General features: G+C 36.9%; 1 protein-coding gene across 1 annotated transcript in view; it reads right to left on the bottom strand.

The window, feature by feature from the left end:
- Positions 1–977: 977 nt before the first annotated feature.
- The window catches only part of slc6a8 (solute carrier family 6 member 8), a 29,073-nt gene continuing 9,790 nt past the window's right edge, over positions 978–20,260 (bottom strand). Inside the window, exons 2-13 of the mRNA XM_033970143.2 lie at positions 18,918–19,049; positions 15,710–15,995; positions 12,547–12,679; positions 8,537–8,671; positions 8,320–8,423; positions 8,070–8,194; positions 6,935–7,047; positions 6,627–6,764; positions 6,443–6,545; positions 6,257–6,357; positions 5,421–5,591; positions 978–4,969 (exon numbers count right to left, since the gene is read on the bottom strand). Of these exons, the coding sequence (XP_033826034.1) occupies positions 4,835–4,969; positions 5,421–5,591; positions 6,257–6,357; positions 6,443–6,545; positions 6,627–6,764; positions 6,935–7,047; positions 8,070–8,194; positions 8,320–8,423; positions 8,537–8,671; positions 12,547–12,679; positions 15,710–15,995; positions 18,918–19,049 (1,676 nt within the window). The 3' untranslated portion in view covers positions 978–4,834. The remainder of the gene's footprint in view (positions 4,970–5,420; positions 5,592–6,256; positions 6,358–6,442; positions 6,546–6,626; positions 6,765–6,934; positions 7,048–8,069; positions 8,195–8,319; positions 8,424–8,536; positions 8,672–12,546; positions 12,680–15,709; positions 15,996–18,917; positions 19,050–20,260) is intronic.

Genomic DNA, 20,260 nt, shown 5'->3' with positions numbered 1-20,260 from the left:
GGTGTCGTACCAAATTGCTAAATTACTTGTTTTAATTTGATATTTATTTAATTTTAATGTATTATTTTGATATTTTTTCGTGGGGGGGGGGGGGGGGTGCGAATTTTTTTCTTCTTTATAGGGGGGCATGATAGAAAATAATTGAGAAGCACTGGTTTAGCATAATATAGGACCTTTAAATAAATGCATGAAATTATTTGGTCAAGGTAATGTTTTGAGCAAGTTAACTAAGCAAAATTGTTTTGCGTTCACTGTTCAGGTTTATTCTGTTTAAACCTGGTTCACCCCATCATTCTTGCATTTTGTTTTTTCTTAATTTGAAATATAACAAAACTCCTAAACTTTGTAATTGTCTTTTATTGAGAATCCTGAAAGTGTAGGTTCTTGGCTCACAGATCTGAAACTGTAGACCTACTCTGGACCAACAGCTGCAACAAGGCTGAGCTAAAATTAAACCAAGACCAGAGATGAGCCCAAAACCAGTTCAGACAGTGGGTAGTATTTACCCACCAACCAGAAAGTCAGCGGTTTAAACCTGAGCTTATCTTTGTTGTCTCCTTATTTAAGGAGTTTAAACGTCATTGCACACTTTACACACATTTTAAGGTTTGTGTTATTGTTCTTGTTTTGCCCTAAATGTTTCACACTATGGCATTAAACTTATCCATCCACCCTTATTTAATGACAGCTGTGAAAAAACATGCATCCTTATTGTGAGTTGGGTTACCGCTCCACAGATCTGACTTGTAACTTAGTGGTGTCATCTGCTTGGCTCCATGGAGATGGACAAGTTTGATGCCATGCTATGGAACATTCCAGCAAAGCAATAACATCACCAAGGAAACAGGCAAGTTTGTTGCATGCCTGTTGTTTTATTGCTTTAACTTATGGCTGTTGATGTGTATCTAAGTATTTCTCAAATGGGCAGATTTATGAATCAAACGTAAACATTTGTTCAGAGTACATAAAGGAGGCAGTTTGTTTCGAGGTTAGTTTATTGCATGTTTTAGTCTGAGGTTATCACAGTTGCACACAAAATGGAGGCCCTCAAGGGGTCAGAGGTCAATGATGACATAATCAGGACTCGACATGAAAGCCATAGTACACCATATTTGTAGTTCTTTTCAGTTTGAATCCCACACTTATCTCATGTGACCTGAACATTTCTCTTGGATTCCTATGTACTGCTTTGACTTTAAATCTTTTATTTTCAGCTTGTGATGTAAAAGCGCTGAGTCCTGATTTTTACAGATGAAACTACAATGCACAAACAGCTCATGGAAGACTTTTTCACATTTAGACGATTACAGTAAATTCTTTGTTCCAGTTTAACCGGATCTTTGAACCAAAACTCAACAAAATAACATTGCTCAAATTCTTATCCAAAGCCAAAAAAATGTTAATTTGATATCTGACCATGTTTTCTATATTTAAGTGCCAAGAACACTTTCAGTTCAAAGATACGATAATTGTACAGATTTTTGGTGAAAAGCACAAGACAAAATTATATCTGTATTAAATTGTGAATGTACACTTAATTACAATCTTAAATGTTAATGGCTGCATATTCTGAAGATAGTTTAATCTTTCAACCCTCACAGGCTTCAATCCAAATCAATTTCACTTAAAAACACATTAATTTACAAGAACTAAAGGTGTCTACATCTCAAGGAAAGTCTAGAAAACGTGAGTAAGACGATTAGTGGCACTGATTAGGTCTGAGAATCACCTAAATTTAGAAGTCTATGTGTGCATCATTTACAACTTTGTTTTAAAACATTTAAATAGATTTAGTTCCATAATTTCAAAAGATTAGAAAATGCATTACTGTATATTTTATGAATGTTTTAGTTTATATTTTATACATGTGTAGATACATACATATAGATTAATTGTTATAAATTGCTTTGTGTATTTTGATTCACTAGTCTGTGTTTTCTTGTATAGACAATCTATAAATATTTCAAATCTATAAAGAGAATCCCTAAATGTTAAGTTACTGATGCTTATAGTATTGTGTATAAAGTAATGCTGATGGTGGTGAGGTTTAAGAAAAAAAAAAAAAAATTAAAATAATCTACAACTATTTCATTCAAACTCTTGAGCACTTTGTAAAAGAGGAATTAAAAAAGTCAAACACTCCCTTTGAGTGTGTCAGCCACACATTCAGCCTCATCACTGCATCGCAGCAAACTCCCAGTATCCCACCGCCTGCTGCTCGTTCCCACAGACTGCGCACACTTGAGTGACATGGACCCATTAGAAACTTACATCTTAACACTGAGAAATGACTGATTATTTAACCTTTTAAACTTAAGCAGACTGATTTGGTAGAACTTTGCAAAAATCCAGTCTACTCAATGTGCGTCATCTGAAGCCAACGTTCAGCTGAAAGTAAGCCTTCCCTTCAACATAATTACATACTGCATCAAATATAGAATAACACTTAGATAGCAATATACTTAAAATAAATCTCTGTCATTTTCCACATGTAAAACAAACTGTTTCAAAGTGCCATATTATTTTACAACAATGTGCAAATGCATGAGAGATATCAAATAGATTTGTACATGGTACATTCAAATCATGGAGGTTACTGGATTCTGATTGGTGGAGAACAAAGTTGAGTTGATTAGGTAAAACAAGAGACCAGATTTGTGATCAGTCAAAACTTCTGAAACCTATCCAGGCTCAAGAGTTGAGACAATGGCATAAGGCAGCGCTAGGATTTCACCGAGTCACAAACAAAGATTTTAGGAAAACTGGGTAAAAATGTAATGATATTTCAAAAAAAATATGATAAGTACTTTTCTTTTTAAAATTTGTACAAAAGTATTTTATTCATAAAAATAAAATACTTTGAGCTCCAGTAAACTCTCCATTAGCCAGCTGCTCACGTCCCATGTTCTCTTTGGGACCATGAATGTTTGTGGAGGTGACTCGGTGAAAAATAAAATGGTAGATGTGGTGTTGGCACCTTGAGCCGAATTTGGCACTATAATCGACCAACAGTAAAAGTGCAGAACCAGAACCGACTTCCACCAAATACAGCCCAGTCAGACATGGGGCCTACAGTTACAGTGAGTAAATTATTTCAGAGCGTCCTTAATGTCAATTCAACTAAACTGAAGAGTGGACTGTGGTGGTATAGTGACCAACTCACGTAATTTTGTTCTGTAGGTTTATCATCACCCCCATGACTGAAATATGTGAGCTGTGTGCTTCATATTTATACATAGCCTGTTTAGTGTAAGTCATCGTGCTGACTGACCAAACATGACAAACTGATTTGATTGGCTCCAATTAAAGGATCTTGTGAATCTTTATGAAACACAATTATGCCAATAAGAGTGTTCAAATGGCATTTTAGTGTTTGGTCTCTATGGTTTGGACCTTCTACACTTGAATCAGATTTATTCGGTGGAAAGGTGCTTGACATTTAACCATTTAAACAGCAAAGATTACTTAAATACCAATAAAACTGTCTGTCCTCTGCAGAAAGAGAGGAGGCAGCCAGAATCACCCAGATAGTTTCATTTCCGTGAATAATGGCATCCCTTATATTTAGTTCAGACGTGTACAAAAATATAATACATTTCCCACTCCAGAAAACTTACTCTAGTCTGTATATAAATAACAATGTACACTGGATTCAGCCAGCAGTACTATTAGCTATTGCACATACATAGTATAAACCACTTTAATTCATTTTCAAAAGAAAAGGAAAAATCTGCAAAATATATAATGAGGAATTGTATTGTGCTGAATGTATATTGATGGCATAGGAGTCAACTAAATATGAATTAGTACAAACTAGTATCGACTGAATGACAATGTACAGTAGTGCATAAAAGTCAAAAAATAAAATGAAATAAAAAAAAATTGAAAATACTGATAAAGATTGAAATAAAGATTGATAAAATAATGTATTACTATTGTTCATACTTTGTGGCTTCATTCTTCTCTTTTTCCTGATTTTATATACAGACTAGGGCAAGTAGTACCCTTAAGCATCATTGTTCAAAGGGAAAAAACATTGCACTATCATTAATGGAGGTCAATTACCTCCATTTTGTTCTATAGTGGAATAATGAATGAAAATCTGAGGATAGTTTTCCCTTTTGGTTTTGTTGATTCCAAAATATGGCTCAAAAATGTCTCAATAAAGAGTCATTTATCCTTGTGTCCACTGTAGATTCAGTTTCAAAATTTCTCTTCAAATCCACATGTGTAATCCTTCTTAAAACAAGGTCGCTGAAATTTTTGTTCTACAGCTTAAATGTCTACACCTTTTGGAGAAAACACTGATTTTTAATTTTTTTTTTTTTTTTAAATGCAAATTGTTTAGGAAAAAAAAGCCCACATTTTTCAGAATATTCACCTCAAAGTTTCAAAGTTTAACACTTCAATCTTCAATGTAATTAAAATGTGGCTAAAATGTCATGATTACTTGTTCCCTCTGGACTCTTTTTGCATAGATGGCTCAAAATTCTGTCTCCAAATACTGATTACATTTTGGCAAATTGAATTTTGTATGGCCCAGTTTTTTAGTATAAGACATGGCATTCATTGATATAAAACACTTTGGTGTTCAGGATGGTTGTTCTGGAGATAAGATGTTTCCACTCTTGTTTTCACTCATTGTTGTAGATCACAAATTTGAATATTTTTTTCCTGTGGCAGACATTTTGGCTATAAACTGCTTCTTCTAGTTGACCAATCACTCATGAAGCATTCCAGCGATCAACATTGGCATCCATTTTGTCTTCTGGAGTGGGGGAAGTGAGTGGGACTTGTAATTGTTTTCTGGTAGATGGAGTTGGTTTTATTTTTTTTACATGACACTTTCAAAGATTATGACCTTATTGTCTTCACCCCCTGGGGACATGGAGGTGAGAGACTTGACGTCAGGTGCCATGTACTCCAGGTGATGGCCCCCCCAGATGGGCGTGGTCAGGTAAGCCCAGCGCTGGTAACAGAAGAAACAAGTGATTTTTTTTTTTCATGTCATATAATTCATTGTTATTATTATATAGCACAATATATTTATGTGTTTGATTCTTATAAATGTTATGTAGTAGGTAAGTTTCTGAAGGTGGCACGTCACCTGCATGATTCCATGGAATTAAAACAATACTTCAGAAGAGAACGATACATATTATGCCACACTGTGGAATATTAGAATATTATAGCCAATCACGTACTGTGGCATTAAGGCAAATAGAAGGAAAAACAATAAAATCTATTTTTTTCTTTGTTGAATGGTTAATATTCATCTTTTGGTTGTTGACCAAGCCTCAAGTCTTTTAATATTTCTATTAAAATGAGTGCAATAATTGACAGGAAGAAGCATTTCCCCATTATTGCTGATCTCAGTGTGCAAAAATGCATGAACATAAAAGTGAGTACTACTGCAGTACCTGGGAGAAGCTGCCCTTGGCCCTGAACAGCTTGTAGAGCAGACTGACTGGGATACACAGCATGGAGGAGAGGGCCAGACACCAGCCGATCACCTCGCCCCACCATGGGTAGATGTAGTCGTTGTTGTAGGTGAGGGGCTTGTAGTTCACCAGGTGGAACAGGAAGATACCCTAAAATATCACACGGCTCGGTTACATGGAGGATTGCATTAGAACTGAGGCAGAAATAGACCAGAATGAAAAGAACATCAAGATATACCAAGGGCAAGAGGTTTTTTCTCTGTAGCTGACCTTAAGATCTGGAATGCTCTGCTTTTGTTTGTAAAATGTGATTCTGAATTTAAGTGGACTGGATGGAAAGATATAAATTGCCACACAATTGGTTTATATTCCCTATTTTTGGAATGACATCATTAGGGGTAACATATAACAATAAAAGTATTTTTATTTAACGCATGTATTTTAAAGTTATACATTAATTTCGCTGAATTATCAAGTTTGCATAAGTTGCCCTAGAGCCTGGGAACCTCCATTTTAAAAGGGGAAAACAAATGTGAATTTTACTCCAATAAAATAATATAGGCAGGCTTTGTTGATCTCAGCAACAGTCAGTGCACTATTGATCAATACTTGTCAGCACTGTTACATGACTGGTCCAAACATGTCAGTGCTGTTACACCACTGGTCCATACATGTCAGTGCTGTTACACCACTGGTCCAAACATGTCAGTGCTGTTACACCACTGGTCCAAACATGTCAGCACTGTTACATCACTGGCCCTGGTCATTGCCGTTAGACCATTGCTCTATAACATGTTGCTGTGGAAAGCACTTACTATACAGACACACGGAGTGATGAACGACCAGCACCACTTCATCCAGGGAAACGGCCTGTATCCAATCATCCGAGCAACATCGTCCATAAACCTGTCCGCTCCTGAGAAAATACAGAATATTATTGTGGAAAGCATTTAAAAACATCATAACATCATGTAACAACTGTTTAACTGAGAGGAACTCACCATAGACCCAGGCAACAACCACACACTCCCAGAAGGCCTGCCACAGGAGGGTCATTCCACTAGCTGAGTAGTAATCAAAGAGCTGGAACACATACATCCCGCCCTGAAGAGACAACAGCCAATTAGAGATGACAGGAGAATTAGGCAGAGCCAATCAAGAGAAAGAAGGGGAGGGGCTACAGACCTGTGTAACCATGGCCAAGTCGATGATGAAGCAGAGGAGGCAGCAGAGAGCTACAGCAATCTCCCTCTTGTACTTGTGGTTATATTTCATTGGAAAGAGGTCCAAGATCCCAGTCACAAAGCCCTCCACTCCCACAAACTGAAAATACACACATCCGATTAGTGTGGACAAATTTAAACCCAACATAAATAATTTTAATAAAATATAAATAAATTACTATTTGTGGTCATCGTGGGTACAAAGTAATGCTGCAGACAGGGGTGATAGGTTGTGAATATGTCTCAGGTAAAATGGAGGCAAGTTTTTACCTGGCTGTCCAGTCCCAGCAGCAGTAACATGAAGAAGAAGAGGGCAGCCCACAGAGGAGCAACAGGCATCAGACTCACGGCTTTGGGGTACGCGATGAACGCCAGACCGGGACCTAGGTGCAGCGAGAAATAAAAAATACATTTAAAAATGCATAAATTGAAACCTGGACTTGAAATACATTTACAAATCTAATAAAAAATATGAGGGTAGTAGCGAAGTGCAATATGCCAAAAAATGTATATCATTTTCATTATCTTTGTGTTTTTACATTTGAGATAACAAAGGTCATCTGCTTCTTCTAAAACTTCTCACTTCATTGTGATGGGTTAAATCCACCTGTCACTCATTCAGAGCCTTACAGAGGCATCTAAGAGAAAACAGGTGAATCACGGCATGCAATTTAACCAAAAAAACATTGTTCCAGGCTATAAATACTGAATTGTGGTCTCATTCCTAAGTCCCCAGAAAAAATCTGATCAAAACAAATTTGACAAAAGTAGAATCATTTTACTCATGAAGTTGCTACGCAACCATGTTTCTAAAAGAACAAGTGGTCATTTTGAAACAAGGGGTAAAGTATAAAAGTTCGGGACAAAGAGATGGGACATGAAGAGGTAAGGAGCAAGGAGGCAGGGCATAGGAAGGTAGGAGACAAGGAGCTAGAACATAAGGAAGAAGGACGTGAGGTAGGGGCAGAGCAGGTGTCAGGGGAGAGTGTGAGGTTTGGTGCAGCTTACGGCTCAAATGTGTTCAGGCTAAATTTAATCGACTGATGTCATTAAGTCAAGTGACTCGGGACTAAAATTACAACTGTGCAGTGAGAGCAGAGGAGAGGAGGAGACTACCCTGATCAGCCAGATTCAGTCTAATGTTGCTTGGGACTGGATTTCCTGAGAAGAGTGTTTGCGAAACCAATCACAGTGCGAGGGGGAGGGTTTTGCATTCAGAATAGCAACATTGCCTCGCTCAAAACAGGACCACTGGCAACTTATATCCCCAAAAGCTTTTCAGTTAAAAAAGAAAACTAAAGTCTCCATTCATAGTACAGATAACACAACACCCTCCTCTGATTGGCTTATTCTGAGCCTGGTAATCCGGCCTTAAAGTTACATTCAGGCACAAGATGCTTCCTACCTGACTCTGCCACTTGGGAGATGTCCACTCCCTGCTCAGCAGCCATGAAGCCCAGGATGGAGAAGACCACAAACCCAGCGAAAAAACTGGTGCCACTGTTGATCAGAGCCAAGACAAAGGCATCTCTGAGGAAACAAAGACAGATCATTACTGCACATTCTACAATTGTCACTCTAGATGTTTATACATTTTATTTTATAGATTACTCTTATTTTCAAATATCCATGTATGAAACAAGGTTAGCCCGTACTTGTAGCAATCGTTGTTGAAACGGTTGTAGCTGCCCAGAGCTGTCAGAGCTCCCAAGCCGATGGCATAGGAGAAAAAGATCTGGGTCCCAGCGTCTATCCACACCTGAAAGATAAGATTAACTGGTTAATAATATAAAAAGACAATTATCAAACCAGTATGAATCCAGGTATTTTTATAGTGTATGCAATGTATTATTAAAAACTCTAAAAAGGTACCTGCGCCTCCTGCAGTTTGGACCAATCTGGTTTGATGTAGTACATGATACCGTCATAGGCTCCAGGCAAAGTCACCCCTCTGACAAACAGGATAATCAGGACCACATAGGGGAATGTGGCTGTGAAGTACACGATCTGCAAAGCAATATGCAAGAAAAGGCCATTTTTGATCTAGTATTTTTGCTTTCACTGCTACTTAATTTAGATGCCTAGATGTAACATGAGAAACCAGAATTAAACCTCTGCCCCATTCCCCATCCCATTTCATTTTCGAACATTCCAGTTGACCTGTATCTAGGCATCTCCTTTTGTACTCACTGGCTTCCTGAACTAATTCAAAAGCTCTAAATTCCAGTTATCTTTGGCTCTCCAGGGCATAAAATCATTCCCTCAGTCCCTTTCTGTGAACACATCTCAGATTCGGCCTCATCTGGAGCAGAGACAGCAGGGAGCAGACAGTGAGAGCCGTGAGAAACCAGGACCATCTTAAACTAAAACAATGTGGTCAAGATCTGTTGCAAGACCAGGTCCTAGTCTGTACTGGCCCAAACCTGGTCCAGAACTGGTTTGCACATGGTCTTTGGCATGGTTTTGCGAGAGTGGATTATTCACGGCTTTAGTCCCAACTCTGGTACTGGCTTAGTTAAGTTGCAGTTTGTGCCTGGTTTAGGTACATGCTTTCATTTTGACTGATTCAGAACTGATTAAATTGTTTTGGTCTGGCCCTAGTCCTAGCATAATTCTTGTGTGGATCTGGCTTCTGTCCAAGTTGAGCAGTACACTAAAAGCTGGTTTCAATCCTGGTTTAATCAGGGAATACATTTATAATATATGGTTTAGACACATGTTTGCGCTTGCTGTTACTTCGGCTTATTCCAAGTTTAAAAACATGTTTAAATTGCAATATATTTCTTATCTCAAAAACAGTTAACTTTGTATGGCAGCAGATCAAACCAGAACAAACTGTATCTAAAGCCTAGTAGAAAGTATCACTTGAGGGAGTGAATATGCGCGTATCTGTGCATGTGCTGAGAGGTGTTTCATCAGGACAAAATCTCCTCTAAAACTGCTGTGTTTAAAGAATACCTGAGGACAAGACAGCCTGGGACCGTTCCAGCACAATATGAACAAACTAAAAACATGTGGACAGAACCTTCGCAATCTGCTGAGTGAAAGCTACACTGGGGAAACGCACCAGCAATACACAGTGATAGATTTTTATAAAAAGTAACATGGTACTCTCATTTATCTTTTTTTGGGACAAACCATGCCAAGTCCCAGAACATTTACTTCTATGACAAAAATTGTTGCAACATACAATTTAACTACTACCAACATCCAAACAGACTTGACTCTTCACCACTGTTTATACAATAACTAAATTTATGCTAGAACATTTTGTTAAAGGGAGAACCTCAGTTAATAGAGACTCACTAACCCTCAGGTTGGTTCTGTTCAAATACTGCAATTGTCACAGAACAACGAGCACATGATGCTCTTCCTCCATAGTCTGTGTACAGTGTTGTGTATGGGAAAGTTTGAATAAATGGGTAAATGATTTGCTGGTGTAATGTGTAAAGTGCTTTGAGTGGCCAATGGGTGAGAGGGCATTTATTTAGAGCACATGAGCTAATGTAAATTGTTGTTCCAGAAATTGAGTTTTGCCATACCCACAGGACAACAATGGACTATATATGGAGCACAGCAAACTTGCCTGCTAAACTGTAACATCTCTACCCTCCAATCTCTAATTTCCTGCTGTTAAAAAGTCTACAGGTCAAAAATGTATGTAAAAACTTTCATTTTTTTGCCCACAATGTTTAAACTCCACTATACAATCAACAATGAAGGCCTCCTTTTCTGTTTCTTTAGGCTCACATGTGTTTTTCTAGCGGATTCTCAGGTTTTATTGACTCTGGACTGGAGCCAGATTACAGATCTCAATCTAAAAAAGACCCCTGAAAGTTAATTTTGCCCAATAGGTCTGCTTTCAATGAAAATGAACAGAGCTTTTAACCATATTATAGTGTTTTCCCCTTTCCATTTACCCACTTGAGGTTGCATTTGGAGGGATTTATGAATGCTTGAGCAATCTTTAATCACTTATTTTCAAGACGGCATATTGCAATCAACTCCCATTTTCACTGCCACCCTTGCGCTGTACTTGGTGCATCACTGATTAAAAAAATAAAATTGGAGTACAAAGTAGTGTAGTCATTTTGGTACAAATGGAAAAAAAATCCTCTCTGCAACATTTACAGCCACGTGTGCTCCCACTGGACACCACAGCTTACTAACGGAAGTCATTAGGCTTGTTTATTGTATTAAGGTGTTTTAAATATATTATATAAGGTGTTTTAAATATATAATATTGTGATTTAAAATGTCTAAATTATATATCATACAGAATGCTCCACAGGTGTCATACATTATAACTATATACCAGACACAAGCATAATATGTCTCCTTTAAAACATCATAAAAAATGTAATTAGTTTTGAGAAATTCATGTTTTATGTTTTATTCTAGATTTTGATTGTAAATTATGAAAATAGTATATTTTAAATATTTTAAATTAATCTCACAATCATATCGTGCTGAGGCCTTGCAACCTTTCCACTGTTCCTTCCTTTCTAGTCTCCTCTCATTAAATTGAATCACGTCTCACTGCAGTCTGGCCTCCCCCGTTCTTGTCCAATCAGAGCACACCACATCACTAACCCCCTGCCCTTCACGCTGTAACCACGGTGACGTTCTGGCAAGTCATGTGACACAGTGAGACTGAGGAATCACGTGACCAGAGAGAGTCACGAGGCGATGCACACCTTTGGTTCCAATCACAGTACATGGCCCCCAATTAAGATTACATAATAATCCATAGCAGTAGTAAGTAGTAGAAATAGTATTTTTTGGAGCCATGGTAGTTCAAAGGGATGAAAAAATCTCTTTGAACTGTTCTAATGGTGAGTGGTCGTAATGGTCTGACCTGGTCTTAAAGTGGAGTAGACTCTCTGTGACTGATGCTGACAGCTGCCTTGAAGCTGCACACTTCATTATGTAACAACACCCTGAAGGTCAAAGGTCATGTGTAACCCCAGCTTCATCAGATCGGAGGTCACAAACAGCAGAAGAACTTCCCTTTATATCCAAGCTTAAATACTACAGTATATTTTTAGATTGGAATATTTTTAATCCTGCGGGGTAACCATTCAGAAAAAGGAGTAGCCAAGTGATCATGCCGGTAGTGGTTGGTGGTCTTGAAGCCAAGCCATGTTACTGATCAATAGGATCAATAAAGATGATAAAAAAGCAACCGGATGGTTTACTGCATTGCAGAGTTAAATGAGGATACATGGCCTTGACTAGGGAGGGACAATCTGACCTGAGTCATTATCAGGCATATTTTTACTTTACTGAGTAAGAAAGTAGAAAGTAGAAGGGACAGATTCATTAACCACACTAAAAACTATTTTAACATTTAACGCTCCCCAGCAGCAACTACATATAAATAAAAGAATTTGATTTGATCATTTCGAACATACGCAGAACAGATAAGAAATGTCAACATTTTTCAATTTGCATTTATAACATGTTATAGTAAATACATTTTTCTGCTTGCTCGAAAAGCAGTGAGAAGTAGTAAAAATATTCATTTACTTCCAACCCCATTCAATATATACAACTAAATGAGGATACCATTCCACATACATTACTTTGGTTTTACTTCATAATAACAATAATAACAATAAAGATACTACTTTGTTTTATATGTTGTAACAGCAGATATGAAATAAAAGTAGACAGACTATACAAGTTAAATAATACAACAACATTTAGATAATTTCTCCTACTTTATATTGCATCACCACTACTTTATATTTTAATTTGAATTGATGAATGGAAGAGCATTGCTTGAGTTGTGTCCCCAACCCAAATGCACATCACAGTAAAAATGTCGGTATGTGGTGGTGTACAGAAGTGAAAACCCCAGACCCCAGTCCGAATCATACCTTCCCAGTTGACTTGACTCCTTTCCAGACGCAGAAATAAACCAGAATCCACACAGCCATCAAACACAAGGTCAGCTCCCATTTGATAGTCCCCGGGTCATCCAGACCAGAGGAGATGTCCAGCACTTTATTCCTGAAAAAGAGTACATTTAATCTGTGTAATCCTTCAGTTGTGCAGATAGGGTCCATAAAAAGAATTGTCAACTAGTCAAAAGTTTTTTAGAGCGTATACGTAGCTTCTTAAATTGAGTTGTTCTTCTACTTGGACGATTTTATATTCGCTCTAAAAACTTTGGACAGTTCAATTCAGCTTTCTTTTGCTATAATAAAGCCATACTAAAATAAGTTCAGACCAAAGTCAATGATAGCCCTTTAATCTCGGAAATTCAAACCTTGATGGGGCACTAGGTCTACAGCAAATAACTATATTTCAAATATGGCTGTAGTCAACATGTTCTGCTGCTCAATTTGTCAACCAAAAAAGGCATGGTAAAACCTCTCAAAATTGTTACATCTCCATGTATTTGGCCCAAACTGCACTCAAGTCTGCAGTTACACAGGAGTTGCAAAAACAACAATTTACACAGAAAAAAATACAAGGAAACTATGTGTTTATATGTAAAAAGGCAGATTTTACTGTCTTTATATAAATACAAAATTAAATAAAATCTTCAGCAGACTCACTCACAGCTTTCTGCTGTTGTCCCATATACCATAAATTTTATAATCCAAACATGATTAGGACTAAGACACCGTCGCACAATTAAGTGCTCAAATGACTAAAGGCCTACAGCCCTACAAATGTCATTTACAATTTAACAGGCTGCATTCACAACTTTCTCTCCCTTTCTCGTCATCGTATTTCATTAAAACATTAAATTGGACTAAAAAATAGTACGCCTCAAACTTGCCGCACTAGCAGTTGTAATAGCAGTAGCAGTGGTAGTGGTCGTAGATGGGTGGGTGGTCAACCTTCCCTACAAAAAACAACTTTATGAGTTTCCACAATAATTTGTTGACCCTTGCGTAAATTGAGTCGGTTTGTGTAATCTATTCCTTTTCACTCTCTGATTCCTGAGATGTTTTAGTTAAAATGAACATTTTAAAGCCTGTATAAGATTCAATTATAGACTTAAAAGGGTTCTTAAGTGGGTCAGAGCTGTTAATCTTTACATTCTCACTTTAGATCTATTCTGGGGAAGATCATAAAACAGACCCACAAAATAGGAAGATTATATTATACTGGTTTAACATAACCTGTAACTTCAGATAAGTTTGTGTGTTTGTGAACTGCTGTGGTGAACATCAAGAGGATCTTTTTTTAATAATGCATATTTACCCAGTATATATTTTAACCATTCTACAATTCAGTATCCAAACAATCTTCATAAGGACACAGGTGAAATCAAGCTTTTTAATCTGCTTTGAACACCACAACCTTGGTATTTCTAGTCGTATGACTTAATAGAATTTAAAAATGCATGGGATTTGGGAAATGCTGTAAAACCTTGCATAAAATAACCTATGTACATTGATACTTTACAGTGACATTATGCTGGGGGTGTTATGTACGGCTATGGTGGAATGTTCAGCAGTTAATATGGTGACAAAATGCACACATTATCAAACACTGTCAAAAAAGTTAAGAAAAAATACAAAATAGATTTAAACAAAACATTTTCAAGAGTATGATGAATATGCGTTTTTATGGTCCCATTTAGATGTTTGATTTTCCACAAAAAGGTGAGACTGACAAAACTGTTGGCTAATGGTCAGTGTCCTTATGGACATTTGGTATTTCTATTCAAAAACATCATTAAATATCAAGTTAGGGGTCATAATTTGTTTTTGTTGTTTTTTGTTTTGTTTTGTTTTTTCATTAAATAAAAATAAATTCAATTAAATAAAAAAAAAATGTAAAATACATTTTATTTTCATTATCCATGTGATAATTAAAATATATACAGACAAATGAACACAGACACCAAAAAAGAACCATTTTTAATTTTATGAAAACAGGTGCGAACATGAAAGGCCCCAAAATTGATGAACATCACCAGTGTGAGGCATTATAAGTGTAAGGTTGATGTTGTTTATTTATAGCTATAAATATGAACACACATCACAAAACTGCATCTATTCGACACCATTAAAAAAAAAAAATTATCATCAGTTGATAATACAGAAATACAAATGAAAGCTGCGCATTAGACAGGATGTGGGTGCCTTTTACCGAGCTTAGAGAGGACGTGTGCCTCCAAAAATATTAGCACCAAGATCTAGATGGATGCTCTTAGCCATAGTGTATAACCTTTTAAGAACAGGTGGACGCACCACTCCAAAGTGGCTGTGTGCAGTGGGCAATGCACTGGAGCATGTGTCGGCTGTGCAAAAAACAAACCGCTGGCCCCTGAACACCACCAGTCAGACACATCATCCCAGCAAGCAGAAGCCCCCAGGTCCATGTTTACCTACTGGGATGTGGTACATCTGCAGGACATAAGGCCAAGCTCGGCGCTTTTTATGACTACATCTGGTTTCATAAAATGAAAAAACAGTCCTTCTTTGGTGTCTGTTTTAAGTTGTTTTTGTATATTTTGATACTTGATTATCAAGTAGATTATGAAAATAAAATAAAATATATTATAAATAATAACACTTTTTAACATTTGAGTGATTATTAATAATAGGAAAACACACTGTATTTTAGAATTGCTTTTAGTAAACAAAAAACAAATAACCCATTATTTGATAATCTATTGCCGTTTCTGAATAGAAATTCCAACTACCCATAAGTACACTGACCGCTAATGCTTGCTAGCTTGTGGCTGTAATTTTACGTTAGATAGATTTGCTTAACACCACAAATAATCTCACCTGTTGTAGTTCGAGCTAAATCAGCTCTTTCTCGAACAAAGTTCTGGTAAATGTTGTAACTTGAGAAACAGGTCTTCAGACAGAACAGTGCCTCAAGTTAGCTTCACACCCCCAGTGAAATGTCAAAGACATCAGTTGCAAAGTATCAATACAGCCAGCAGAGAGCGCTAAAACTGTATTTGCTGGAAGAATGACTTAAGACATTTGTATGAAGCTAAAAACATTGGTAGCAATCTGCAAAAAAGATCTAAACTGTAAAATGGATGAAAGTGGATGTCATACTCACTCCCAGAACTCGATGATGGGGGAGTGGCCCACTTCACAGCTCTGGTTCGCTGTGATGCTAACGTTAGCCAGGCTGGAGTTAGCAATGCTGCCATTAGCATAGCTGTTGTTGCAGGCGGCTTGTTGGAAGATCTCGCTGCAGCTAGGTGTGTTCCAGGGGTTATCGCAGGAGGACCAGGGCAGAGTGGAGCTGAACGAGTGGATCAGGTAATAGAAGCCCCACGCTAGCACCATAATGTAGTAAGTGTTACAGAAGAAAACTATCACCATCGATGCATATCCCAGACCTGAGAGGAGACATATAAGGGAACAATGTGAGTTTAGAACTAGAGCCAAGAAGGTTTTACTTGACTGTAATCTGGGCAGTGTTGTGTGATGTCACCAACTACTGCACTCCTACAACAATTTGTCCAGTTGACAGATTAAAATTTTGTCTTTTTTACACAGTTTAGTAGCAAAAAAAAGTGGATTTAGTGTTTAGTTCCCCTTTAAATCAATCAATTTATAAATTTGAATCAGGTCTAAACCAGGACAGAGGAATGAATATTATCGTGGTTTGTACATTTTAAACAAATCCAGGTTTAGATTATTCATTGTGAGACTTTGTACAGTATTAGCTTGGTGCCAGCTGTGTGGTGCTGCATTCGTCCTTTTAATATTAAAATTCCAGTCAACTCATTGCCGGCTCTTCAGGTTCATTGAGTGTGCATTATACACAGAGAAAATGGAGGTAGTTTAATTTTTATATTCTAGTTTCAAAGTTTATTATTTTATTGACCTAATTGAAGTACAGTTTGCTATCACTGTGGAGATACTGAGAGGAGAAATTACTTCATATAGTAGTATGATCTATAAAAATCAGGCTTGGCATCCACATTTCCTGCAGAACAGAGGTCGACTTTACCTGGCCGGGTCCATCTGACACCTCTGTTTGATAAAGAAGAGTTTGAAGTGCAATATTCAGTCAATTATTAATCTGAAACCTGAGGAGCCAGACTGAGGGTATAAAAGTGAATAGTGATTACCAGTGGCTCAGTTTACATGCACACCAAAATCTGATTATTATTGAATGAAAAGGCCTTTAAGATTATTTAAATGGCACGCAAACCGCAAAATCTTATGTGAGTAATCAGAAGGACCATAATCTAACTAACTATAAATCTCCAAAAATCACATTTTGAGTATGCATGTAACTGTAGCCACTGTTTGGTTGAGGTAGGTCAAATTACATAATGTTTGGAGGTTGTAGATTAGTGCATGTAATTTCCCCAATAATACTTTTTTTTTTTTTTTTTTTAAACATATGCTTAAATTGAGTAATTATGAGAGCAAAGTTCAATTATGGTTGAAGAGATGGCGTTTAAATTAGCATTTGACACATTCATACCCAGTTGGAACCAGGACTCAACAGTTTTAAAACCAGCTTTAACTGGTGCTTTTCATGTTTTGAATTGAAAGATTGTATTAAAAGTGAAAACATAAAATCCATTCTGTTCTAATGTAACCCCTGACGTCAGTGAAGTTTGTTCCATTAGTGCCACACAGTAGCTCCTTGTCACATCTGCAGCAGTGCGAGGTAAACAGGCTGTTTTTACCACAGGGCAGACAAATCTCACCTTTACTCAAAGAACATATTGGGACTGTAAACAACTTGTTGTCTCATTCAAATCAACTTTTTCACTACATTCATAAGTCTATTCTGTGGTCCTCCATATAGGTCTCTTGTTACCTTGGCAGCTCTAACTATGGCATCCGGACCTATCAAAAATCGCATTTTGAATGAACACAATTAACAAATGGCAATTAACAAATCGCAAAGGCTGCAATAGTACCATAAATTGCCTTATTCTGGATAAAAACTGCTTATCCTGTAGTTTAGAACTGAACAAACATGTTCTGTTATTAGTGACAATTCTTCTGGATGTGTTTAAAATGTGAACTTTGAACATAATGATATTATTAAAACATAAACCACAAATCTAATCACAATCACTAATCTGATCTTTTTCTCAAATCGTTCAATCCCAATACCTATATATTCACCCATTAATCATAAGTACTCTGCTGCTTTGCAGCTGTTTAAATGAAATGACATTGTCCTTGATGAAATACATAGGTTTAGTTTAGCCTTAGTCCTGATATTCTCCTTGACAGTTAAGTGTTTTGGTACATTTCCATTGTGTTCAGGCTCCTTGTACAATAGGCTGAGTCACTGCAGTAAATCTGGATTAAACTGTAACAATCGCATGGCAAAAGCAGGGTATCGTCAATAAAATAATATTCATTTTGTAGTGTTTACACATGTGACACATTGTGAAACAGCTGCATGGTTAAAATGATTAGGAACACATACAGTATCTTGTGTTAAAGTGTTAAAGTCTTCTTTATACACTACTGAAATACATGGTATATGCCCATTTACCTTTAGTATACATTACAGTAGTACGCGGCGGTGGTCACGTAGAGTAAGCAGAGGTCAGATTATCAGCTGTTGATAAAGTCATACAATGACACCATGTCCTTTATATAACTCCATGTATGGGCCTGCTCTGAGGAAATCAACACTGAACACATGTTGTGCATATGCAATGGCCTTTTACATGCCCATAACGATCATAAGCTTTACAGTAGGAAGTGCTCCTCTCAAGTCAGCTCACGTATCTCTGAGGGTTGTGCATGTTCACAAGTGAATTTTATTTGCGTTTGGATGAACAGATGAATTATGTAAGAGAGTTCCATGAGAATCTCTTGATAAAATGTAAGGCCTTAGTATGCAAGTCATCCACCAGGAAAAATAGGAACTTAAACAAAACAATATTTTTGAAGTCATTTGGAGCTTTACAACACATTTCAACTGTGAAGCTATGATGGTTAAAAGTTCTAAATAGGTCCGCTTTAATCATTTATCATTATGCAAATTTGTGAAAGCTTTATGAAGCTTTTTTTTTTACTGTGACAGAAATAATCTAAATTAATCGATTAACTTGAATCATTCCAACATTATCCCAACTATTAATACTTCATATTTTAAACTGTGCCTTTTTTCTGCATTGTGTAGTACCGATAAAGAGCTTTCCACTGCACGCAAATCTATACCTCACCTACTCACTGACACACTGCTACACCTTGGCCTTAATTGCCAGAAACACCCAACTGGCAGTAGGTTTCTAACATAGTAATAGTAGAAGTAATGTTGGATGTAATAGTACCTTTAAAAAGCGGAGCAATGTTCCACACGTTGATGCTTCCCGCCTTCATGAACTGCCCCAGAGCGATCTCCAGGAAGAAGATTGGAATTCCACCGACAAACACGATCAGAAGGTATGGGATCAGGAACACACCTGGAAAACACAATGATGTAAAGTTATATACATGTGGACAGGTCAGTTCCCTACAATATTTAGTCTTCATTTTTATTTATTTTTCTCAAGGGTGCCAGTAATAGAGACAATACAGAATTTTTACTCTAATGTCTACCTCAGAATCTATCATGTTAATATAGCATTTCTTTAATCATATTTTTTTTACCTTTAGAATTTGCTGGTGGAATAATGCACAGTGGTATGCAAGAAGATACAGCATGTAAAGAGGCATGCCTGCGATGCAATAGAATTTAGACCTAAACATGTGAATGTAAAATTCCTTCTATAGATCAGGCATGTTACCAAATAAACGTTTAAAAGTTTTATATCTATCCATAATCTAACTCCATAAAAGAACAGTTGACATCATTGTTATTTTACTCTATTATCCACAGCCATATTATTACCATTACTACTATAGTAGTTGTAGGAGTAGTAGTAGTGGTAAAATGGGATGTCTGGAGTTTGAACAGAACCAAACTCAGCATGAGTTAAAGTTATACAACCCCCTCTGTTTGGGATCATTCACTCCGACCCACATTTTTGGTCACACTCATTAACATACCATTAACATGGCAGCCTCTACGCAACACTGTCCAATACACAACACATTTACACACAGATTCTAGAGACTGCCCACTCACACATTCATTTATTCACTCATTTACTCGACCCAATTCTTCACTACTGACTGTCACAGTTATTAACATACTCTGTCAGGGAATACAAACAGCTTTTGAGGCTATAATAATTACATTTAAAATACAGGGAAAAGATACCTGGCTTATAGCTAATACCTAGTGTGACAAGTGGACTTCTGTATTGTATCAAAGATCAAGGATGCGCAGTAAATCAAACGGATATAAACCAAGCTATAATAACTAAATAATTACACAAATTTGTCCTTTTATTTATCATATGAACCTCATGGAGTGTTCTACAGTAACAATGATGAACAACAATATTTTAACAACTTTTAGAAACTTTGCTACAAGTAATAGAGGTCTTATATTGTGCTTTTAAAAACACTTTTGTACATGTTTTTGTATTGCATTATACAGATTACATTCCAAAAAAACAAATTTGGGTGTGTTTAGAAGTTCAAGTTTAGACCAGACTCAAAAAGGTGATTAATTCAAGTTCAGAGTTGCAAAACAAAGCATGTCTTTACAATTGCAGCAACTTTCCAC

Source organism: Periophthalmus magnuspinnatus, chromosome 7 (assembly GCF_009829125.3).
Source record: "Periophthalmus magnuspinnatus isolate fPerMag1 chromosome 7, fPerMag1.2.pri, whole genome shotgun sequence".
In the NCBI taxonomy this organism is placed as follows: domain Eukaryota; kingdom Metazoa; phylum Chordata; class Actinopteri; order Gobiiformes; family Gobiidae; genus Periophthalmus; species Periophthalmus magnuspinnatus.
Note: the sequence above shows the minus strand (reverse complement) of the source record. Positions and strands in the feature narration are given on the sequence as shown.